The sequence below is a fragment of the Monopterus albus genome, unplaced genomic scaffold, assembly GCF_001952655.1.
Source record: "Monopterus albus unplaced genomic scaffold, M_albus_1.0 scaffold12.1, whole genome shotgun sequence".
Classification (NCBI taxonomy): Eukaryota; Metazoa; Chordata; class Actinopteri; order Synbranchiformes; family Synbranchidae; genus Monopterus; species Monopterus albus.
In genome coordinates this window covers 417760-443322 of record NW_018127892.1, presented here as the reverse complement: position 1 = coordinate 443322, position 25563 = coordinate 417760, and the positions used below count along the sequence as shown (strand labels likewise).

Below are 25563 nucleotides of genomic sequence, written 5' to 3'. Positions count from 1 at the left end.
CCTAAACCATTAAAGGGACAGCATGAGGCCACTTATGACCGACTGTTCTCTGTGAAAGTACTTTCATATTTATTTTCAGCATGCCACGACCTCTGGTCTGTTGAGCTAGGGGTTTAAAGATGCTGAGCCGGGGCTCCGGTATTTATGGGGCTCTGCTGGCCTCTCCAGAAGCTGAGGACTACAGCCAGAGCAGAGGGAAGAAGGCAAAAGAACAGACAAGCTCAGCTGGACAAAGGTTTTCTACTGCCTTTCCTTATTTCACCACCTAACTAATCCTCTGTTAACGCTCAGGAAAAAAGTGGGTGATCAACATTTCATTAGTTCAACACCCGGCCAAGATGAATGCTTTCCTATATTTGCCACTTCAGTAGATTTCAGACCTGGACAGGATTTGGTTGAACTAGCTGTTTGTAAATCCATGACTAAATTTGTTTGCAAAGTTCTTCCTAGGTTCTAACTAAACTAGTTTCAGCTAATGCTTTTCTAAACCGAGCTGCATCATTAAAACTTAAGGAATGTCATAATGCTAACAAGGACAATGTAAACATGCTGGGGTTTGGCAGGATTAATCATTCCCATGTGCACCATGCTACTTTGGTGTGTTAGCAAACTCACATTTACTAATTAACACAACACAAAGTACAGCTGAGACTGACAGGAAAGTCACTACATTTTCATGTATTTGGTCATAAACCAAAGTACTGAAGATGTGAAATTTTGATCTGCTGATGAGAAGGCAGAAGTTTCACCAAAGTTATTACATACTGTACCATCCTGAGAGGACCCTAACATCTGGACCAAATTTCATGACAATCTATCCTATATTTGAAGAGATATTTCCTTTAAAACCACAAATGTCAACCCCATGGTGGCACTAGAGGAAAAATCAGCTGGATTCATCCTCCGGGGAACACAAATGACCGTACAAAACTCATGTCGATCCATACAACAGTTGTTGAGATTTCAGTCTGCGGAATGACCAACACTACCATCTCTAGTGTGCTGCCACTAGAGTGGTGAAAACTTTATTAACAACTAATCTCTACGTAAGCACAGGTTTGGTGCAACCTGTTTTAATTAATAATGCATACTGCAAAACTCACTGTAAAAACACTTAAATTACAACTAGGTCATGTTTGAACTTGCAAACAGCTGATGCAGCCAGCTCCAGAAAAACTGATCTCAACCAAAGTCAAGCAGACTCGGTGTCTTGTAGTAACAACTAGGAAGTACTCAAATCAGCAAATTAAGCTTTTCTGACATCAATACATGAATAACATGCAATTTGGCACCACAAACTGTATATGTTTTTATAAAGAACAGAGTTTAAACATACAAACAATACATCTGATATTAACATTTAGTCCTGTGCATGTTATTCAGTTGTAGTAACCACCTCTGTTCTTTCCTATTCTGAATAAGCCGTTTGTACTGTTCAACACAGAGAACCCCAAGTAACAGTGTTAACATGATGTTACGTTGTTTGTCTGCTCAATCATTTCTGAACCCAATTTTACTGAACATATTATGAACCAGCTATTAACCTATTTTGTAAAGTCATAGTTAATGTGTTAACCTATTTTCAACAAGCTGTTTTTATCTGTTAACCTGTTTTGAGAGGGCCATTTTTGAAAGTGCCTCAATAAGATATTTGACCTACAAAAACTGAAGCGTCCTCCTCTGACCTGTGTCATGCAGCCTATTTATTATTATACTATCATTTGTCATTATTTTTGTATACGTCTGAGACTGATCCACCAAAAACAGCCCACAGTTTGATCAAATCAATTGGCTCTTTTATGATAAAGTGTTCTGAAACTCTGGTTTTAGTGTCCCTGAAGAGCTAATTGAAGCTGCAGCACGAAAGACGACAGCAGAAGATTTATCCAATACCTGAAAAAGTAGGAGCAGCCTCTGACGGAGTTATGGTTGAAGTGCTCAGTTGTCTTTTCACTGCCGTAGTCCTCACCAGGGTCGGCCCATATCAGGTCACACATTGGCCCGAATGCCGGAGGCTCTTTAAACCTGTCTAACTGTTGACACACACTGTACCATTTGGACCGACTTCTTACATGAAGGAAACCGTGATGATAGAACTTAAATGGATTCCAAAAGTCACTGAAACCAATATGACTCCTAGCACATTCATTTCAGTACAAAAAAGACATTTAAATAACTAGAACAAAGCAGTGATGAATTTACATATCTTCAGTTCTGTATGCTATTTCAGTATCGCACCACAGTTTCAATGTCAGTGGCAGATCACTTACTTTTCTTATGTCGTCTAGGCAGTTGATTTCTGGCGAGAGTCCACCATGTACACACAGGAACTGTTGGTTGAGCAGGGCGGCAAGGGGCAGGCAGTCAAAGGCCTCCATACAGGCATCATAGACCCGTTCAGAGTATTTAATTTTACCTGCAGCAAGCACATGGTGACGATGCAAAACAGGATTCATTTTTGTAACTCATCACACTTGAAAATAATCTGTAATTCTCTTATAAAACGTAGCCACAGATAGCAACTTGGGAGTGTGGATATTCGACCAAATTAGGCCTGCATTCAAGTCATGGAGAAAAGCCTACATTTTATATATAGTTATTCAAGGTTTTTCAACCCACTTGAAATAAGTGCCCTTTTATCATTTAACCAATGGAAGCGTTAAATTTGGCAACTGATTACTTCTTTGACTTTTTTTTTTATCCAGGCATGACCATCAGCAAAACACAGTATCTGGAGTCAACCAGTCAAATTCATGAGAATGGGACAGACATAAGGTCACTGAATTTGACGTTTAACTACCAAAATCTAATCAGCTCACCTCTGAGGCCAAGTGGACATTTGTGCCAAATCTGAAAAGGAAAATTCCCTCAAGGTGATCCTGAGATATCACTTCTATGAGAATGGGCCTGAAAACATAATGCTGCAGCTAGTAGAATAAAATCATCATGTATCAAACAATTCACCATTTCTCTTCATCTTAGATATAAAGACAAAATACTACCAACCTACAGCTAAGCAATTATGTATTTGGACAATTACACAATCAATAATGATAGACCATTTAACACACAGTTCCTGAGGTTTAGGGATTAAAAAGGTAATTAGATACACATGAAGTTCAACAATATCTGAAGTCTCGGACCAAAGACATCATCAGGCTCTTTGTATCTATCCTGGTGGTGCTCTCCCAGATCTTCACTGGAGACAGCTTAAGCCTGATTGTCATGGGGGCTCTGCCATTAGTCCAGTCTTCAGCAAGTGTGGAATGTAGCTCACTCAGACTGACTCAGCCAGTCAAGGATGTTCCATCTCTTCACTCTGAAAAGCTCTATGGCTGTTTTTGCTGTATGTTCAGGATCTCTGTCCTGCTGAGTGATGATATGGTGCTCAATGAGTTTTGATACATCTGGAACAAATCTGAGCACAGAGAATGCTTCTGTACATGTCTGCATTCATCCTGCTGCTTCTGCAGCAAGTAAATTGTCAATAAACGGCAGTGTGCCAGTTCCACTGGCAGCCATACATGTCCGAGCCATGTGCGACATGGGAAGGGGTATAAAAATGTTTTATCTGTAAGTATGACACTCTGCCCCCAGCAGCCACCACCTAAACCACTAAAAGTGGCACAGTGTGTACTGTGTGTGTAGGCCGAGGGCACTAGTAATGAGTGCTGTCTCATTGTGCCTTTGTTTCTGAGTTTGAGCACTAATGTTTCCACATATGTTTCATTCACACACAGATTCATGCACTCAACTGTTATACATTGAAATCAATGCATGTAACTGTCTGAAAACTATCCACAGCATGTTTGGCTGCTCTGCAGGCTCCAGCAGTTCATTGTAACATAGAAAGGAAAAGCCTTCATCTCTTCTTTAGAGTCTGTAATACTGATGAACTGCCACATTTTGTGATGGGACATTGTGAACCCACACACACACTTTCTGACCAACATGCCTTACTTGAAGGAAGCTGCTCATTCAAAGTAGTTACTACTCATCTTCTCTGGCATCCAAGTCTATCTACAATATGTACCAGTCTCTAAATTATGCATGATTTTCAATGCATCACTTGGGCCTGTTGTGTGTGGAAATAAAACAGATGATCAATTAACTTGTAAAGGTGATTGTCAGAATAATCCTACACTTGTACTGTGAGCACTACAACCTTTACCCGGGTGTTGTCTGAAATAAAAAACCTGAGTGATACAGGCCACTGAAGTGGTACATACGCCACAGGAGCACATTAGAGAGGCCTTCAATTGGCTGGGTGGAGCGCTGCACTTACATTCCTGTTTGAAGGTAAAGTACTCTGTGAGGTGTCGGCACTCGTGGTTCCCACGCAGGAGGAAGAGTGTGGTGGGGTGGTTGATCTTGAGTGACCAGAGGTAGAGAACACACTGGAAAAAAAATATAGTGAGAGAGAACACGTGGGAGGAGGAGAGGAGAGGGAAAAGTCAGAGATGTTTACTGACAATTATGCACAGACCTTGAAAATCTAAGCTCTCAGAGAGAGCATGCGTCATTCATTTTCAGATTTTAATATGCTGGTGACCAGATTCTTCACTCTCTGCACATTAATACCACATCTCAGCATTATGAGAACTACAGAGAATGTGGCCATACCCATCTCAGCTACCTTCTTGTTTATATTACAATCACACAAACTGGCTGATAATGCCAGCAACTTTCTCAATGAACTGATCTTTTTTTTTTTTAATAAAAATGTCAAAAAATAATTGAGCCCATTAAACTTTCCAGAGCCCAAGATGCCCTATTGAAAAATCTTATTTTGTCAGACCAACAGTCCAAAAATCAAAGATATTCAGCCGAGAATGATTAAAAAAAAACTGAGAAAAGCAGCAAATTCTCACATTGGAGATGATGGAGCCAGAAAATGATTTTGGAGCTACTGCCCACTGAGATAGTTTACCTGTGTTTTAGTGGTGAGCTGTTCACACTAGTGCAGAGAACTGTCAGTAACAGGCTTTATATCACAGGAGTTACACAAATTATCCCACCCTCCAAATAAATACTCCCACACACTTGTCTCTGCTTTATTTTCCCATGTTTCGGCCAGACTGTGACCTTGATCAAGACAACTAACTGCCTGTTATACTTTGTACTGCAGTAAGAGTGTATAGGAGATTTTAACAAAACAGAACCAAATTAATTCCTTTCATATGGAAATCCACTCACACTGGGCCTTTAGATAACTGTGGAGGAGCATGGAAAGATGTTTTTCCTTCACTCATATCATATGAGAAACAATAAGATGTTTTCTTCTGACCACATTAGAGGATTAGAGGCTCTTGTTTAAAAAAAACACTATGAAAGGCAGAGCAGCATTTACAATCCAAATGAACTTGCTTCCTCTTCAGCTCTCAATAGCTGCCACTTGCCACTCTCAGCCCACTCTTTTAGCATGCACCAACCATGGCCTGCTGTTAAGTCGAGGGAACAAGATGCCAAGGTAACCAGAGCCAGCAGGTGTGTATTCACATAACTGACAATGTTTAAAAAAAAAAGGACTGAGGAAGCCAGGATTGCCTCATCTTGTTCAGTTCAATTGTTGTGAGGAATAGTGAACTGTGAAGTGTGGGTAAATGTATGGGGGGGTGGCTGTCAGTGTGACTTGATCTCATGTGCGGAGGCGGAGAAAGGGACATGGCTTGGAGTGCCTGGAAGCTGACATGTGTTTTAATGAGAGCCCTCTGCTCTCTTGTAGCCAGCCACTCTGTGCTCGAGCCTGGAGTGGAGGAGGCAGACAAAGGAAATGGCACAGGGCTTTGTGTGGCAGACATGAACACTGGCCACTTTCACCTTGAGCCCAGACACACTCATATGTAGATACATAAACATACACACACACACTTCAGCCTGGGCCTGGTGTGCATAGGGGCTATGCAGAAGAGTTAGTCTATAGACACAACACTAAAATCAAAGACACATTTCTATGTAGCTAAAGAACTGCACGGGGAATAAAATGGATTGCTCACATGCACTGAATTTAGACTCTGGCAAATTGCTGGTCTGCAAAGGTAATATGCTACTCTAAGAGGCTACAGTGACTCTTTATGTTACCTTGGTAACCACATCCTGATATCCATTTTCCTCTGTCTTATGCGTTACTGAAGTGAACACTAAGGTCCACCACTGAAATGCAGAGAATTTTTAGCCTTGTTAGTAGGGCTCTATTTTCTTGTTTGTCATGACTTTAAATACATAAAACAGACCAAGCTGCTTCATATGATTAGTAGTTTTGACAAATCTAGGGCAGCATCTGATGATTAACTGCATAGATTAAACTATAAAATATCAAAAAAAAGATAACCACTATACTTTTTTGCAGCTCATTTTATCAGCCCAAAGATATTTACTTTACAACTCTATCATTAACGACAGAGAAAAGTGGCAAATGGTGCATTATAGAAGGCAGAGAATATTTGTCAATTTTGCTTAAAAATACTTAAATGACTGATTATGAAAATAGTCTATCGATTAATAGAGTAATTGTTTCAGATTCCAACCAATGAAGACATCTTAGTTAATACTGCTTATGTGTTACGATGTTGGTTACTGTTCAGTAAGTAAGTAACAAAAACTGCAATGCCAGGCACTCCTGAAAAAATCTCTCCAGGCTGACTTAAATTATATGAGAATAACTGCTTGACTGCACATCATAGACACATACAGTATGTACTGTTTTAATTAGCTGCTCCATGCATGTTCTGACACTGTGCTGACAGAAGGATGTACTGTGTGATCAGCCACGGCGAGCGGAGGAGCACCACAGCGACACTGATAAGCGGTGTGGCTCAGACATTTCGAAATGTTGTCAAGTGGAGAAGCAGTCATACATGGGAAGACAATCACAGTGCCTATTTTTAAGGTCTTCTGTGGCCACAAAGCCAAAATCAGCATCAATTGATCATTCCCTGTGCTGTATCAGTTTGCTCCTTCTATCTGATGCATGTCACCCACCTCAGGGTACTGCCCACCACAAGCCCAGTCAGAGATATCATCCTTATTAACCCATGCATTCTTTTTTCTTGTCAAAACCTGGAACCTACATTACCCACAAAGCAGCTTTCCCGCTGACAGTTCAGTCAGATATTGGTGTGTCTTATTCCAGTAGAAGATAATGTAGCCTGGAGCGGGGTGCCCCAGCACTACTTTTTTCTCATATTCAACAGTACTCCCCAACACCTGGAAACACACTTTTGTGTGTAAAATCTCTTTCTGCACTGTAGTGTACTCTCCTAGTGTACAGCGAGAGCTAAAATCACATCACATCCTATGAATTATGTACAGCGCACACTGGAGTTTGACCTACTGACTTTGTGTCACAACCATCAAAGGAGACTATTAATACTATACTTTACTGTAGATCATAACAAATGACAAAAAGTCTTGAGCTACCCTATCGTTTTTACTGATCTAGACTAAGATAATTTCATGTCATTTAGCACAATTTCTAGCAATGAAGTTTCACTTGATACAGCCCACCTGCAGCTCTTTGTTCTAAACTATTCCAATAAACATGCACAAACTGTGCCCTTTGGAATTACTGACATAGATTTTCAGACAAGGAGCAGTGAAGGAAGATCTGCGAAGCAGCACTGCAACAAGGATTACATTTTAGTGTCTATTCTGATCATAGGTCATCATGTTAACCATCCTGAAAAGCAATATGAGACGCACCGCCTTCCAATTTGTCTTTGTGACATCAGCTCCTTTCAATCTGCAATGGAACTGCTGGTCTTCAGTGACATGCACTACACTGGGATGCAAGAGAAGCCAACAACACACTGACAACAGGTCAGTTTACATTGTGATCTGACCGCAAGAGCTTAAAATAAATAGGGCGTATTAACCCATCTCACACAAATAGTGAAGTATGCTGTATCATGCTGCTCAATATATATTATCACTGAGTCACAATTTAGCACATTTCCACCATAGCAAAAATAGAGAGTCTAACATTTTATTTTTCAATTGTTAATACATGTATTTTATAGAACATAGCATGCCATTAAAAATCTAAATATACAGGCAAACCTGTAGTGGACCTGTTCTGTAACCATGAAACAATAATGAGAAATTAGAAAGGAACAGTGAATATTGTGCATTGTTACACCCCCACAGCAGCAGCTTGTTCAGCAAACAACATACTGATTATGGTTTTCTGTGGCTCTTAAGAGAGCAGAATTCCACTACACTTGACAGAAATGCTACAGGGGGAAATCACTACATAATCTGTAAGCCAAACACCTGATTTGAATTTTTGTTACTGTGAGAAGTATTTTACAGAATGTGAAACATCAACTGCTGTTTATGCAACAGTAAAAATCATTCAAATGTGACAAGAAAACATCTCACCTCAATGCTGAAGTATCCTCGGTCTACGTAGTCCCCGAGGAAGAGATACCGTGTGTTACTGGGTGAGCCTCCCACTTCAAACAACTTCATAAGGTCAAAGAATTGTCCATGGACATCACCACATACTGAGGGGACAAATACACCGCTGGTAATTTCTCATGTAACAACAACAACAAGGGATACAGCTGTTTTTAAAATGCTTTCTCAGTCTGGACATGCAGCACGTTTCTTTTTTGCTCTGTGTTGTTTTCCATTCCATTCTAGGCCAAATCTTGTTTTTCTTTACACAACGGATTCAGGAATGATGAGCCAAAACTATGCAACCATTATATCAATCTCCTACAAGTATGAACAAATATGAACACAGTTTTGTTTCAAACATTAATATAAGAAACACAAAAGAGCATTTGTTATTTCAATAAATAATGTGATAAGGAACCAAATGCTGCAGATGTTTGTATTAAATACTTTTGTCAAACTGGACGTCAGGCTTTTAACAAATATGTCGAGATCTGCACGGGAGATCTCACACGTTTATGTTTCTAAGGTGTTCAGAGGTCAGGTGAGCTACAGAACAGCATGGCTAGTATGGACGGGGATTCAGCACAGGTGAGTGGACAATAGTACATGGTGTTAGAATCCTCCACCTGAAGGACAGCCTCCCTCTTTGCTATGACACCATACTAACCCAGACCTGAAAATAATGACATCCAGATCTGTCCAGCAAAAGACAGCGTCCCTTCTATGGGCATCTGCCAGCCTACCTGTTATAGGTGCCTCTACTTCCAGCATGCACTTCTCTTGGCGGAGGATGCTGGCCCCATCATTGATGATCTTCAGAGCCACGTCCTCTTCGACCCTGCCCTCTTTGACGAGGTGGTTGTGGAGCAACTCGGTGTTGGGCTTGCCATCTACAAATAGCTCCTTCATAGTAAGCTTATGTTGTGGAGGGTATGGCACAGCTGCAAAAGCAGACATCATCTGTTATGATAAACAGGTTAGAGGTTGAACTGCGAGGCCCCCTGAGGCACAGGAGCAGAGAGAAAAGTTTGAGCCACAATTTGTGTCAAAATCCATATTTGTTCGTGGACACGTACTCAATCAAACCTGAACACTGATATAAATCATGTTTACTCTATATTTGATTAATTGTGGCCCAAGACTTCCCGAGCATATAATTATCTCCAATGTTAATCACAAATAAACATCCATAAATCCACTCAAAATCATAGAGTAAACAGACACTTAAGAACTTCCCAGTAAAAGATGTTACGTTTTCTTCAGTATCAAAATAATCCAGCAATAATGATCTGTACATCCGTGGTTACACTGGAAACAAGGAATGCTAATAGCTCATTCCACCTACTTTTAACCATTTTGCCAAAATGAAAACAAATATAGGCAAAAAAAAAATACCAGGGTTCAAGTTGGAGGCCATAGCTAACTACAATAACCCACTCCCTGGCAACATTAAACCTTTTTCTGACATACCCAAAGCCCCCAAAATATGGAGGCGGGATCAGATGTCTTAATTTTGTTTCGAGGGTGGGCCTGGGAAAACCCCTCGATAGGAATACATTTTTGGATTGTGACAGATTTTTTATTAGCATTTAGAGGCTCAATTAACATGGCAACAAGTAAACAGCTTGCTCATACTGTAAATGTCAATATATTCAAGAGACAATTGGATTAATTTACATCTCCGCAAGGAAATCTTTGCATTCCTGACCAACTGAATATAAGATGACCCTAGACAGAAAGATGAAGGAGAAGAAATGTACTGCATCTCAAACTGAATCTATTTAAGTTGTCATCATGAGAGGTGACATTTGCATTGAGTGTGCCGAGATAAAGATATTGGCACAGGAGGAGGGATGCATACACCTACATAATTATGCAAGAGAAGCAGAAGACAGACAGTAAGAAGCCCTGCATCTCACTTGACCCACCCTCCCTCAGTAATCTGCTTCGCACCACCTACACAATCCTTTTACCGTCATTGCAAAAGGTCAATGCTATCAAGGCGGAGAATGGCAGGTCGTGAAAATGTATAAAAAGTCGTATAACTACCACATTAAATTCTAGAAGCAGACTAAGCTGCACTTGATCAAAACAGTAGTAGTGTGATCCAAGCGCTCTCACTTCCAGGGCTTGTGAGGTACAAGGGATTACAGCTAGCATGCCAAGTAACAGGCCAGGCACACATCAAATGGCACCAATTAAGTAAGGTGTAAACCTGCTCAGGTAGGATGTGCAAAAATAATGTGTTCAAAACACTGAAATCCTCAGCGGACTACACACTGGCACTGATGGTTTCATCTTGGACTCCTGATTTCTCCCACATCCATTCACAGGTCAGTGCAAAGGATGCCCTGTGCCATCAGATGTGATATAAATACCTTGTGCTGTTCGACAGTATTTGTGTGATAAGCAGTGCCAGTGGTGATGACAGAGGCATTCTGAAAATGCTATCACACCCACACAGAGCAAATCATAGTGCAATATGAAAAAAGCATTAATGAGCTTTTAGTGTGGGTGCATTTGCTAATCAGCGATGCACCGCACCGCCTGAGAGCTGAGGTAGCCTAATGTACAGTCACAGCCAAAAGTATTGGCACCCCTGCATTTCTGTCAGATAAGGCACTACTTCTCCAAGAAAACTGTTCACAAATTCTATGGTATTCTCATGTTTATTTCTTTTGTTTGCATTGGAACAACACAAAAAAGCAGAAAAAAGCCAAATCTGATACGTTCCACACAGAACTCCAAAACTGGACTGATACCTTTTCAAAATCATCAGAAATAGTTGTATTTCCAGAATGTGATGCTCCTTTAATTTGTAATGAAACCTTCCTGTAGCAATTAGCAGGTACCAGCAATATAGAAATCACACTGGCAACCAGTTAAAATGGAGAAAAGTCGACTCAACCTTTGTGTCATGTGGACCACACTGAGCATGGAGAAAAGAAAGAAGAGCAAAGAACCGAATGAGGATTTCAGAACCATAACAGTGGAATAACATCTCCAGAGATGCTATGGTAGGAGATCCAGGGGGGCCCCCCTACTGACACAGAGACATAAAACAACCAGACTGGAGTTTGCCACAACTTACCTGAGGAAGCCACAGCCCTTCTGGGAGAATGTCCTGTGGACAGATGAGACTAAAGCAGAGCTTTTTGGTCGAGCACATCATTCGACTGTTTTCAGAAAATGAGGCCTTCAAAGAAAAGAACACGGTCCCTACAGTCAAACACGGTGGAGGTTCACTGATGTTTTAGGGTTGTTTTGCTGCTTCAAGCTCTGGATGTCTTGACTGTGTGTATGACATTATGAAAAGACTGGAGTTTGCTAAAACTTACCTGAGGAAGCCACAGCCCTTCTGGGAGAATGCAGGTGGCAAAAGAAGAGTGGTCCAAAATTCCAGTAGAGCGGTGGAAGAAACTCACTGATGGTTACAGGAAGTGACTGAGTTCAGTTATTTTCTACAGAGGGTGTGCTACCAAATGTTAAGTTGAAGGTGTCAATAATTCTGTCTGGATCATTTTTGGAGTTCTGTGTGGAACGGATCAGATTTGGCTTTTTTTCTGCTTTGTTGTGTTCTAAAGCAAACAAAAAAAAATTTAACATGAGAATACCAAAGAATTTGTGATTGCAACAATTTTCTGGGAGAAGTGGTGTCTTATATGACAGAAATGCAGAGGTGCCAATATTTTTGGCCATGACGGACACTCAGGACTGGATCTACTGTAAATCTGGACCTGAGGAACATATTAGAGTTTAGAAGAAGGTCTACTTCTGTATTTTATAGCTTTTTAAATATTTAACCCACACAGCAAAGGCTGTAGATATAGAACTGTGAGTGGTGTTTGACTCAGTGCAGGAGAAGTAGGTAACTAATGTTACTGACTGTAGCCACAGTTCTAACTTGGCTAGCCTGTGCTGAGAACAAGTTGTCAGGGGCTGGACCACAGTGGTATAAATAAAATACTAAGTGCTCCCAGGCCTACAAGGCACGGCCACAAAGAGAGCTATAAGCTGAAGTATGAGCCTTAAGAACAGATTAGGTAAAGCCTCTATTAGCAAGGGCTTCCAGATTCAGGGGCTGTTTACTTAAAAGCCTGGTCACACTGGGGAAAGGCTCCAGTACGAACAAAAGCAGACTCAATGAAAACACGATTACACAGAATAGGATACATCATGGGCAGGGAATAACTAGACTGTGAAACATTCAGGAAAAAGCCACACTGACAAAATTTATGAGTATTTGCCTGGAGGCTGGTGGTAATTAATTACCCATGGTGGACAGTAATTGCTGGTCTCAAAGCCAAAGAACTGCACAGTCCATGCAATGAAACAGGGACACCCCCCAAACAATAATAACAAATTCTGGGTGTTTGCCTGTATAATCAAAGCTGTACGAGTCTGTTCAAACACAGATACAAATGCCCATAAACAGCATCCCTCAGTCCAAACAGACTTGTACTGCGTAGCAAGAGAAGACAACAGAGTGAAGTAAGACGCTCGTTTTTTCCGAGACATCTTCCAGTAAAGAAAATGTTTTGTTAAAAATAATAAGCTGCCTCCACTCTGAGACTTAGCATTAATGTTTGATGAACTCAAACCACAGACACACACTGGGCATGGCAGCGCCGCATCAACACCCACACTGTCTGGCATGACAACAAACGACTCAAGAAACAAAGACACTACTATCTAGCATCCTGCCCACCGAGGATAATGTTTGGACAGTGATATGAGCCAGCATCTAGAATATGTTGCTATTGTTCCAAAATCCCCACAATAGCGGAGGACTGAATTACAAAGATGCGGCTGGGTAGAGATGAATGGAGCAGACTGTGACTGGATGAATCATGAAGTCCACTTCAGATTGCTCTAATTGTCAGCGAATGCATTACCATTGCAAGCTAAATAGCCAAGCCATGGACTTATTCGTCATCTCTGTCAGTCAGTCGTGGAGTGTGGTGGTACTAGCATACATTCCCCTCTGGCCTCTCTTTGATTTTATTTCAGACACAGAGGGTCAGTTTTAACGCAGCAACAGTTCAGTTAAATTTATACCACACTTGACATGAGTCTTTGTCACAATGGTGACAATGCAGCCTTGCATTCAGTACATACAGGTGGTGGCAACATGCAGCTCTTACTCTACTCTGTTGTTTCTGTGGAGCAAACATCACATTATATGACTGAGCTACCAGGTCAACTGCAATACTCAGCAGTGAATGAGCTTAACTGTTGACTGACACAACCAGAGCAGCACTAGTACTTTGTAGTCACTCAGTTAAGGCTCTTAGAGCCACCAGTTACACTCGAAACCTCATTGCTGCAAAGTGGCAGCATACACCAAGGTTCATGCAACTGGGTTTCTGAAGAGTCCATGTTTTCAACCTGTACCTATAGCGATATTTTACTCAGTTTTCATGCATTTTCATTAATCAGTTTTACAAATGTATCCTCAGAACACTGAACTATGCACAGTGTGGATAAATCCAGCTAATGTGACTTTTTAAATACAAGACCAGTTTAACTCTTAAGAATAACAGTCTTTAGCCCAGTCTACATTTCTTCTGTCTAAACCTTCTCTGCCACCTTCCTGTTCCATCTCTCTCTCTACACCATGTGGCTGGCCGTGTTGGGAACATCACTGGGGAGATTCTTTCCACAATTAACTCACACTCTCCCTACTGGCTCACACTTCAGCATTCCACTCCCCTGGCAGGACACTCTTCCAGTGCCCTTGTAGACAGACAGGGGTGTGGGCTGTGTTGGCATTAAGTGGTAGTGGTAGTGGTAAGGGTGGAGTAGTGATCACTCTCTCAGGAGTTACATCAGACTTGGTTCTCCTTGCCCTGTCTTGGTTAGACACAACAAATGGTGTCCTGTCTTTCCAGTGAGCCATGACAGCCTCAGTGTGAAGGAATCCATCTTGTCAAGATCTGCTGGTAACCTGAGCACACCTTAGGCATTCCCATAAGCAAGGAACAGCCTCTTGCATTAGGATTTCATGTCTTAAATGTCAAAGAGATTGGGCACCGACATGAGCCAACCTCTTGCTCTTTGATTCCTGTTACATACCAGTGGACAACTATCAGGATGATACCTTTAAAAAGTGATCTCTTAGCAATCACAAAGATACCCTGATTCATCACCATCCACTGATATCTGAACATCACCTGGTAAAGAGAAGCCCCTGTGGATGTAACTGTTGTAGAATATACAAAAAATGCTTGTTGTCTATGTCCACTGACCTCGGACCAACACAATACACTTTACCACACTTCTTGAGAGGAATAGGTTTAGACAAAGCTGCAGATGGTTTTAATTCATTTCTTAGCTATCAGTCAAAGAATTTATGATGGGAATATGGTACAATGTAACAACATGGAAGAAACACTCACCTTTAATCAATCGCTCCGTTGTGGACTGTTTCTCTTTGTCTTTATCCTTTGCTGACATCTTTGCTTAGACTGGAGGCTAATTTCAAGGGTCAAGTCTTGGACAGTTCTCTTGCCAGCTGGCCTGAGGAAGCGCTAGCACACCCGTCAGACCGTCAGCTCTCTCTTGACTTTAGGCTGGAGTTGGGAGGCACTAGTTTTGTGTTTGAGCTCTCCAAGAAACTCTCAAGATTCGCTAACGAAGGCGCTCCAGCTCTTGTGGTCTGACTAGCTAATACCCTAGCTAGCTTGCAGCACCATTAATGCTAGTGACTACTTAAAGCACAAAGTAGCTATGCTGATACAATTTTAGTTTTAATTATAAAAGAACAAAGGTGAGAACGTTTACTGTGTGAGAGGTGATGACTACGGCAAATATCTGTGTATTGCCTAGACTGAGGCTGCCGTTAGTAGCCAATCCGATTTAGTTACTCTTTTTCAGCTAGTTAGCCCGCTAACATTTTAACGTTTTGGCAAGTCGGCGGACAGGCAAAAACAGCAAGGGAAGACTGGCGTTTCATCTTCTATGTAAATGCCGCGTCTTGTAGAAAACAATAACAGCAGCACGACACGTAAAATCGCGTTTATTCAGTCTGCATAATACTGCGAGTCCTTCCAAGATGCAGACACCGTATCCTCCCCTCGGATTAAACTCTAATCTGACAATGACTGAGGAGCGGCGGTGGATTTCCTACAACATGGTGGAGCCGATGTGACGTGACTATGGAAACGTATCACGTGGGCTAGGGGTGTGTTCAAACACACAAACCTTTCTGGTTGAAGTCTGAAGTGGACAGGGCTTTCCTTTGTGTTCCTTCGTTTGTGCATGTGCATGGCTGTAAACGTTGGAAAATACCTCTAATACTGCAACACTGGAGCAAAGGCGTCCGAAGCGAGTGTTGTGTGAACCAGGGTAAATATGTAGTATAAGCTCCGAGTGTCTTTTTATCAACTTTTTCCTATCTGTATCCGAACTGTCATTGGGTTTTCCTGATCTAATCCAAGTCACTTCGTCCTAAATTTTTTAACATAGAAGCACACAAAACAGATTAGAAACAATATTCTGTAAGTTGTTCTATCTATCTATCCATAAACAGTACAGGACGCGCCAATATAACAATAACAAGGCACACTGAGAATTTTCCGTAAGTGAATGCAGCTGTGCGGTAGAGGTGCATTCAAAACCCAAAAGGCGTCGGACATTGTGAACACACATCGATGCAGTGTATTAAAATAGGCCTACTGTAAGTTAGATTCTAATGGATAACCATAGCAATTTATACATAGCAAAATAAGGCCAGCAACTAATTACAATACAGGGAACTGTGACATATTTTTCTCCACATAGCAATAGGGAACATTTTCATTCATTACCAAACCCTGAACACTAGATGGCTGTATCGTTTCATTTAAAAGAAATGCATCATTCTTCTTATGTGAAACAAGCCTACTGGAGACTGATGAGACAATATGTGATAAGTCGGACATATTCCCCATGTAATAAAGCGACTGGATAAAACCAGATACAAAACGAGATTTATTTAACTTGAAAATAGCATTAAATTCCACTTAGACATTAAAGTAAATACCTACAACATTACACTGAAAATACCATGATCCACAAGAGGATCAGCTCAAACTGAAAAAGCAGCTCAACAGCTAACTTAAAAGGGGGAGTGGGTCGGGATTAATGAGGAATCTTCAGACTTGACACAAAGACCAAAGGCCATGCACAAAAGTTACCCACTGTTAGTTGTTAGAAATGCTGGTTCATCCAGGCATTAATGCTTTAGTTTCTGCTTTAACAAGAATGCTTTGTCCATTTCTTTGCCCTGAGGTGAAGAATTATCACCAAGACATGACACAAAACATTTCAAAGCCCTGTCATTAAAAATAAAAAAAAAAAAAAAAAAAAGGGAGCCATTAAAAAGTACTTTAGGCAATCCTCATTACAGTGGAGGGAGATTGGAAGAGACGTACTAGCACCACTAGGCACACAGCCTGAGGGTGTCTTCTCTCTCTGGCACATGATCAGTATCGCTCAACTCTGGCCTTCTGCTTCAAATGAGAAAGCAAAGCCTGACAGTCAGACACTGCCTTTTTCTACCTTCTGGTGGAACATGAAATTAGAAGCAGGAGGAGAAGACCAAATGCCAGGCCAGTTTTTCATCTGCTAGGTTTGGAGGGCTGGGATTCTAACCTCTACAGCTGAGCAGGGTAGTTAGCAGGACGTGATTAACGTCACTTCAAGCGTAGGCACTCGTGGCTCTTCAACAGTGCACAGCGACAGCAGTTGGGAGGACAAAAAGTGAACTTTTAATCGCACCAGAAAAAAAAAAAGTTTCCTCCCAAAGCCAGGCTGGCCTTGTAAATTGAAGAAATCTGGTTTGCATGTTTACAAAAGGGCGTTTAAGCTCAACGTGACAGACGGATATGTAGGGTACAATGATAGTTTATGGTTGTTTTTTTTTTTTTTTTTTTGGGGGGGGGAGTACACTGAACTTTGTCTTTGGTGCCCAGTGACAGAAAACTGAACAGAACCTTAAGTATGCAATCCAAAGAACTGTTGGCATAGAGTGTAATTTCCAATACCATCTGAGGGGTTGAAAACAACAGCCATTATAAGGAGTGTTGCATTACAACAGAAACCCATAGAAAACAACACACACTGAATTGTATGGCTATACATTAATCCTTCACTTCAGGCAAGGCTCCAAAGGCCTAGGAATCTGTTGCAATAGTTCAGCCACTAAGCTCTCCTTCAACTGCCTTTTGACTTCTGCCCTGAGATGGCCCATGTGCAACAGTCAGCCATCTTGTACCAGTGGCAGGTGTGGACTCTCAGACAGCCGCATACTGAAGCAGAGCTACATTAAAGCCCTCCATTACATGTTAATTAGTCTATCATGGCTATTATAAAAATCACAGCATAGATGCAGTTTTGCCTGAATATATTATGGAAAATGTTTTTTTTTTTTCAAAACTGCACAGTAATTAGGGTCTCTTCACTTGCATATACAACACCAGTAATTTAGTATGCTGCAGATGGAAATGTCAAATCAAACCTTTTTTTGAATAACTTTAGTGTTTCATATAAGCTAGAGGAACATATTAGAAGGGAGGGGGGAGACTGAAAACGAATGGGCCAGCAGAGTTTGGGCCTTGCTTGGAGACAGAAAAGTGCTGATAAATGAGAAGTCCCAGCTCTGTGACCCATAGGCTGACACTTTCACGTTCACTACAGCCAGTGGCAGGCCCTTCCACTGAAGGGACTCAGGCTGACGAGAGTCAAGGCCGATCTCCTCTTTTTTCTCGGAGTGTGTTGATAAGAGTGAGCAGTAAGCACTATTCCAAAGAGATTATTGGAGACCGACTTCAACTGAACGTGACCAGAACAGCCAGCGCAGGTCTGCCTTCTTCTGTTGCAATTGGCCGTAATCCAAGAAGGCAGATGACATACGTAGAAAAATAGTTCTTAGAGGAGTCCCAGTGGGGCAAAGTCCTTGACACACACTGAATCCTCTCAGCCCAGCAACTGTGTTTACTTACTGGATAATGAAGCCTGGTTGGTGGGCCATACGAGGTGGGGCTCCCTGATTCAAAGTAGGGGGGTACTGAGCTAAGAAGGGGTTGGGATAGCCAGACGAGACGTTGGGGAATGGTTGGCCTGTTCTGGGAGGAATTGGTGGGTATGGCGATGTTGAATAGAAGACTGGAGACTGTGGAGCAGCAGTTGGACTTTGAGTTGGATTTAAAACTGGGGCTGGCTGGGATGGAGGAGGTGGGGGCTTTCTCCTGGGCTGGGGGACAGGGGAAGAGCTGTTGCTGGCCTCACTGATGAGGGAGGCTACTACTGAAGCATCCTGAGATTGGGAGGTAGAGCCTGACACCTGGGGCAGCCTCTGGCCCTTCAGCACCATCTCCTGCAGTTTCTCAATCTTCACTCTTCTCAAATGGGCCAGCTTCCTCTTGCTCTGGTAAGCATCAATGAAGGAATCCAGGGTCATGTTGCCATCCAGGAATGAATCAGCCATATTCTGTTGACACAAGGAAAGAGATTTGGGACCATTTTAGATAGAGAACAAATAGAGAGAGTCCCTTCAGACTCTTGATTAACTCCAAGCTGAGAGCCAACATGATGCATGAAGATACAATGGGATGGGCATCCATGATAAATCACAATGAAGCAAAGCCAGTAACTTATACACTGTGGTGGGATTTAACATTTAAAAATGATTTATATAGTAGGATGTAATAATAGGATGACACATGCCCATTATAACTGACCAAATACCTATCTTTAAAATGTCTGAGGCCTCATTTATCAAAGCTTGAACAGAACAAGGTGGGGGCTAAACATTTGTGTAGGAACTGTCCATATAAAAAAAAGCACTAACCGGTGGCTAGTGGCTTTTGTTGTCTTTTTGTCCTCATTATGCAAGTTGCTAACTTGATCCAACCTTACTGTACATCTACTGCGTCACCTCTGACGTGGGTATTCCTCCCCCCAACCACAGGGGGAAGCATTGAGCAAATTGCTGCTTGGCACACCAAAATGAGGAGAAGATGACTAACTACTGGCTGGGGCTACCTTCTGTTGTAATGCACATTGGCTGACAACTAAATAAAATATTACATTTGGCTGTTATTTACTTTAAAGAACCCTTGACATGCTTTTCCTTGTTTTCTGACTTATCTACAATGTTTAAATGGTGAATTATCATCTTAGACATGACCTAAAGATCAAAAAGTGAGGTGTATGTATAGTACTTCTATGCAGAAGCAACTCGGTATATACATGTTTTGCAAACTCACTCGCAAGACTTTTTTCCTAATAAAATTAAGTATTAAGTGATAGTTTATAACCATTCAAGGAAATCTTTAATCTCCAGACAGTCACACATTCATGTGAGCATGCCTGACATCCACTGGTGCCATTGTAAAAGCTTAATTTTTCGACTGCGTACAGTTTTGTAGATATATTTTAAACCTCCTGCTGCTGTAATGTGACCAGAGGATGTGGAGAAAAATACAGGGACTGAGGTTACTGCATGTCCGGGAATGTTCTCGTACAAGGACTCATTGTTTTACCTGTCCGGGTCTAACCTACAAGTAGCCAGCCTGTGAAGCCCCTGTGACAGTGAATGATCAGCTCATCAATGCTGGATTCCCCCAGAGCACAGTACCTGTTTGTTCTGACTGTTTGAGGCCAGTGTGTCGGCCGCATGTCATGTGATGCTGGTTAATGAGAGGATTAACAACCCATGATGTTATTGTCGGGGCTACACTACCTGATGGAATTAATTTCACTACTTTGGGACTGTATGTGGTCGTGTGGGGGAAGACACAGCGACCACCAGCTGGATTTACCGACCCTGGAGCTACTTGAAAGGGAGTGATGTTTCCACCGCTCCGTGGGACTGAACGGTAAGTTAAAAAAAAGAAAAAAAAGGCATGTTGCATGTCTGTTAATGTGTTGTTTCTGTAATGCTAGAGAGAATTGTTGTAAGGCTGGAGAAGTTAATATGTCTGCATTATCCCAGTTAAAATATGGGCTTTCTTGATTACCTGTTACACATCTCTTTTCATTGGTACATATACTGTTGTTTACCTATCCAGGAAGGAGTAATTGAAATTTATAAAGGCTGTTGCGCTTCATTGTGCTGTCCTGCAGCAGGAGTTGTGTGCGTTCATGAACTATCCTCTCGTTTTTAGGAAGAGGCTATCTGGTTTTATCATTCTGAAATAATTACAGACTATTTGGAGTTATGAGGGGTGCCAAGCTAATCTAGAGGTACCCAAGATTAAACATTAAATGGCTGGATGACCACAACCACTTTAATGACGCAATGTTTCTACTATAAAAAAAACAAAAACAAACTACAATGCCAGAAAGAGTTCATTTGATGTTACCGTTAACTACATAAAGTTAGCATTTGTCTTCTTCCCAGTCACAACAATCACCATAACAAGAACCCTGCTGGTTCTTGTGGAATGAACAAAACCACCCATTTTGACTGCAGGGAGAGTGAAGACGTAACAGTTCTGCATTTGTGCCATTTCTTCAACAGATATTTGATTAATTAGTCTCTCCATTACTGTTGGCTTTGTTACACATTTTGTGTTGATGTCTGTAACAGGTGAACTTGTGTATGTGTGAAATGGGGACAGAGGGGTGCTCATAGTCACACACAAAATAGAGAGGCTGAGCTCACAGTCAGCTTTATTTATGTTGTCATCGCTTATCTTATCGCCGAATGACTGAAATTTCTCCTTTGCTGCCTAACGACCAGCTCAGCCAGCGTGATGTTAACTAATGTTGTTTGATTCTTTGGTTTGTCCTGTTGCTTTTCTTCTTTTGTCTCTCCTCTATCCACTCACCCCAACCGGTCGAGGCAGAAGGCCGCCCACCAAGAGCCGGGGTCTGTCGGAGGTTTCTTCCATTAAAGGGAGTTTTTCCTCCCCACTGTCGCCAAGTGCTTGCTCAAGGGGGATTTGTTGGGTTTTCCCTATGTAATAATATTGATAACAGTAAGGTCTAGATCTTACTTTGTAAAGTGTCCTGAGATGACTTTTGTTGTGATTTGGCGCTATACAAATAAAATTTGATTTGATTTGATTAATGTTGCCATTATTTAGTATCGGTGTAGTATCCGACAAGCAGGAGTACAGTACTAGAGGGTGGTATCAGAACCGATACTGGTATTGGCATCGGTGCATCCCTAACAAGCAGCATTACCTAAAACCATTTCTGAATAAGCTACTTCATTAATTGATTGACAGCTCAAAAATGCTGACAGAATCGTGACCTCTAAGTTAGCCAGCTGTCCTGCTGCCCACGTGTTCTCCAACAGAAGTGTTAGATCTGAAAAAAGAAGCCTCTGTAAGAGAGGACATCAACGCCTGGAAAGGCAGATATATCAATTACTGACTGGTGTCACTGATGGATATGTGAAGTCATCCCTGGACAGGACAGTATAATGCTTACCTCTGTCTCCTCCTCTATTTTGGCTCCCTCTGTCTGCAGCAGGGCCAGCAAAGTGTCCAGGGAGGAGTTTCCTGACTTGTGGTCTGTTAAATAACAAGACGGAAGAACACAAATGTTATTACTCTGTTGGACCATGTCCAGCCTTTTTAGCAGTTACACTTAACATCATGTGACAAGAATGGTAGCAGACCCAGAAGAACTGTATTTGCATACCATCCACCTTACATATCAATGGTGTTAGTATGCAACATCTCACATACACTAAAATACTGGGCAGTCGAGAAACTGATAATAATCAACTTGTCATCAACTTGTCATAAAGTTGCAAAACGAACATTGCTCTCAAAGCTCTTGGAATGTCACACTTTCTAATGGAATTAAATTAGGTGTCTCAAAAGTGAAATGTGTTACACACTACACTAAACCTAGTGCTATTTTACTGTGTTTTGATAACACTGACTGTAGCTTTTGTGGCAAAGATCCTTGTCAGTGAATGAGAGCTGCAGTACTTCAATTTATCCCTTCCTTTACGCAGTCTTTTCAACCCATTTTAGCCACATTTTCCTATGCACTGCTTAACTGTTTGAAGGAACATATATGCATTCTGGTTTGAGTTTAAATTAAAATCATTTATTTGCTGGGGGGAAAAAAAAAAAAAGATATTCCTTCAACTCTTAAGCTGAAATGAACATGTTGGTAATAACAGGTTTTAATGAGCCTGTCACACAAAGCTAAGGCAGGAAATGTAAAATCTGACGGTCATAGTCCTGTGACTGACACATCCAAACAGCTATAACGCCCGTATTTGCTGTGACTGCGCAAAGATCCACACGTCAAACGAAACTGAGCTTGTGTCTCTAAGGACAAAGCCTGTTTTGTTTATGTTCCTAAGAAGGACTGAAAGTCAACACCAACTGGAGCAGGGATTACACGCACATACGGTGGCATTCTGACAATGAGACCAGTGGCACATCCCTAGTTGCTGATCTTTATTATGGCACTGTCAACTCACCTACATTGCACAAAGCCTAAACTACAATGTAGTGGTTGTCTAATTACATGACAGATTCTAGTCTATCCTAAACTTCTATACACATCAACCACATGAACAAAGATCCAGACTGATTCATTTATGCACTGGACACCGAGTGTAACACAAGTCAACCCTGTTTTTTTTCTTTTTTTTACAACTTGTAACAATATATCTGCACTACAACTTCAATTCCTCATGTTGCCTCTGACAGACTCCAGTTTAGTACAGTAGTGCTTGAGCTAAATGCCACTGTCAGCAGCTAATATGCTCAATGCCAACATGTGACACTTTTTCACATTTTTCCATGTTCATTATGCTATGTAATTTAGCCTGTTAGCATGCTAACATCTGCTAGTTAGCCTCACAATAAGACACAAAGATTCTGCACTCAAAACAATACTTATTACAATCTTAGGTGTATCAGCGGACTTTCAGTTCAAGTCCCCTCACACCCCAACAAACAAATTTTTTTTTAATACAATGCAATCACTACTCCATCACTACAAGACAATCACTAGTCATGATCAAGGTGAACCTCCATTATATCAGGGGTCATTACACTTCATTTGAAATAATAAGGGTTTAAATCATAAAATCTCTTCTGGCCCTTATTTATGGACTTCGGGTATGGCCAAAGTACGGCTCTGTGATGTCATCAAACTCCCCGGCATACTGGTATCTAAGAATTTAATAGCTTTCCTGGTTAAACAAAACGTCAAAAATTATCTGAGTGGTGGTGATAAGGCAGGTGAAATGCAAAGGAAAATAAAGAACAAACAATAAGGGTAGGCGTTGACAAATGGTAGTTATCTGCTTGTGTGGTATAATACTCCAGGTCCAAACTGAGCCTTGTTACTTGCTACACAATATCTTTTTTCCTTTAGCGAAGCATCATTGAAGAGGGTGTGTTTTAATTTCGTCTCCTTTGTTGAGTTGTGGCATTCTTTCAAAGATCATCTTTGAGACAGTGGCTGGTATTTTTATGCCAAAGAAAGAAAGATGTTACGGTGTAGATGATGGGCTTGACCATTTGGGTATGGGGGACTTTGGACCCGGAACTGGACTGTTACATCACACTTAACCAGATAGTTAAGCTGCCTCCCCTTCCACTCTCCTATCACTGTGGTACAGCGTCCTCCACAAAACCACTGAAGGCATTTCCCAGCTGCTTGAACATGGGCCTTCTCCTGCCCAGCAGCACTAAATGCCATTTATCACACCATCAAATTATTTACTGATCAAAGTTCAAATTCTACACAAATTTATCACGCGTTTGTCACTTTCAAAATTAAACATAAACATAAAAGGCAAATGAGAAAATAAAGGCAACCCCTTCACATTTTTGTCAAGACAGGCAAAGGTTCCAGTAATAAGGCCCTGGAAGATCAGTGGCAAGTTTGACAAATACAAGAGGCATTTTGAGACTCCTTTGCAATAAACGACCTGCCTGAGAAATGTAGTAAATGTTCTTGACAAAGGTCAAAGTAAAAGTGTTTGTCATATGCACAGTACGGAAACGTGTTTCCCTGTACAATGAAATTCTTACTTTGCTGTCCACATGAATGCCACACAATACAAATGAAATATAAAGTAGATGAAGAAGTAACAAAATCTAAGGCACTTTAAGCAGCAAATGCAGCAATATAATAAAAATATAATAAGAGAATGTATGCTACATGGGAGCAGCATGTGCAGCAGTCAACAGTCAATGTGCAAACTGAGAATGTAAACAGTACAGGTCGACAGTACATGACGCATTTCCTGGTAATAAACTCCTCAGCTGTTTAGGAGCCTGATGGCAGAGGGAAAGAAAGTTTTTCCAGTCTAGCGAACAGTCCATGCTGGGGGTGGGTGGGATCTATGAAGATGGAGGCAGTTTTCCGCACCATGCGGTGATAACTGCTCTGCAGAGAGGGCAGTGGACTCCTGGTGATCTTCTCCGCAGTCTTTACCACTCTCTGCAGGCGCTTGCGGTCCATAGCAGTAGTGCTGCCATACCAGACAGTGATGCAGCTGGTCAAGATGCTCTGAACAATGCAGCTGTAGAAGTTGCAAAGGATCCTAGGCAACATGCCAAACTTCCTCGGCCTCCTCAGGAGGTACAGCCACCGTTGGGCCTTCTTGACCAGCTGTGTCGTGTTAAGTGTCCAAGTGAGGTCCTCACTGATGTGGACGCCCAGGTATTTGAAGCTGCTCACCCTCTCCACTTCGAGCCCCCAGATGAACAGTGGCCAATTCAGAGCAGTATACACTTCGACACGTGGGATTCAAACCTTCAACCTTCTGGTTGGGAGACAACTGCTCTACCCACCGCACCACTGTCGCCTCCCTAATACATAAAAGCAACAGCCCGGCCACTTGATTTGCTAAATGTGTCACCACACTGACTACAGGGGCAAACTGAACTGAAACTTGTAACCAAGAAAGTGTTTTTGAGGAATTTCATGAACAGCAATTTTCCAGACCATTCTTTCATTCATATTTACAGTTCACTGGTAATCAAATATTTGATCTCTGAATTGCTGACACTACACCCATCATGTTGGTTTCCCAAGTTTTACTGGCTGAGTTTAAGCTTAATAGAAAGAGGCTTCACTTTCGACACAAAGCCTTTTACCAGGGGTGACGGACTATTCCTTTGTGTCTCACACAGTCTCTCTTATCAAGGCGGACTCTTAGGCATATCGGCAGCACTCATATATACAAAG

General features: G+C 41.6%; 2 protein-coding genes across 3 annotated transcripts in view; both read right to left on the bottom strand.

Moving 5' to 3' along the window:
• Positions 1 to 15619, bottom strand: part of ppp3cca (protein phosphatase 3, catalytic subunit, gamma isozyme, a) — a 27857-nt gene extending 12238 nt beyond the window's left edge. For both annotated transcript variants that reach the window (XM_020590402.1, XM_020590401.1), the window contains exons 1-6: positions 14799 to 15619; positions 9144 to 9341; positions 8380 to 8504; positions 4286 to 4397; positions 2271 to 2416; positions 1890 to 2033 (exon numbers count right to left, since the gene is read on the bottom strand). In XM_020590402.1, the coding sequence (XP_020446058.1) occupies positions 1890 to 2033; positions 2271 to 2416; positions 4286 to 4397; positions 8380 to 8504; positions 9144 to 9341; positions 14799 to 14856 (783 nt within the window). In that variant the 5' untranslated portion in view covers positions 14857 to 15619. The remainder of the gene's footprint in view (positions 1 to 1889; positions 2034 to 2270; positions 2417 to 4285; positions 4398 to 8379; positions 8505 to 9143; positions 9342 to 14798) is intronic.
• A 2138-nt stretch (positions 15620 to 17757) lies between these two features.
• vps37ba (VPS37B subunit of ESCRT-I a) overlaps positions 17758 to 25563 on the bottom strand; it is a 16830-nt gene continuing 9024 nt past the window's right edge. The window contains exons 3-4 of the mRNA XM_020590332.1: positions 21823 to 21905; positions 17758 to 18871 (exon numbers count right to left, since the gene is read on the bottom strand). Coding sequence (XP_020445988.1) covers positions 18380 to 18871; positions 21823 to 21905 — 575 coding nt within the window. The 3' untranslated portion in view covers positions 17758 to 18379. The remainder of the gene's footprint in view (positions 18872 to 21822; positions 21906 to 25563) is intronic.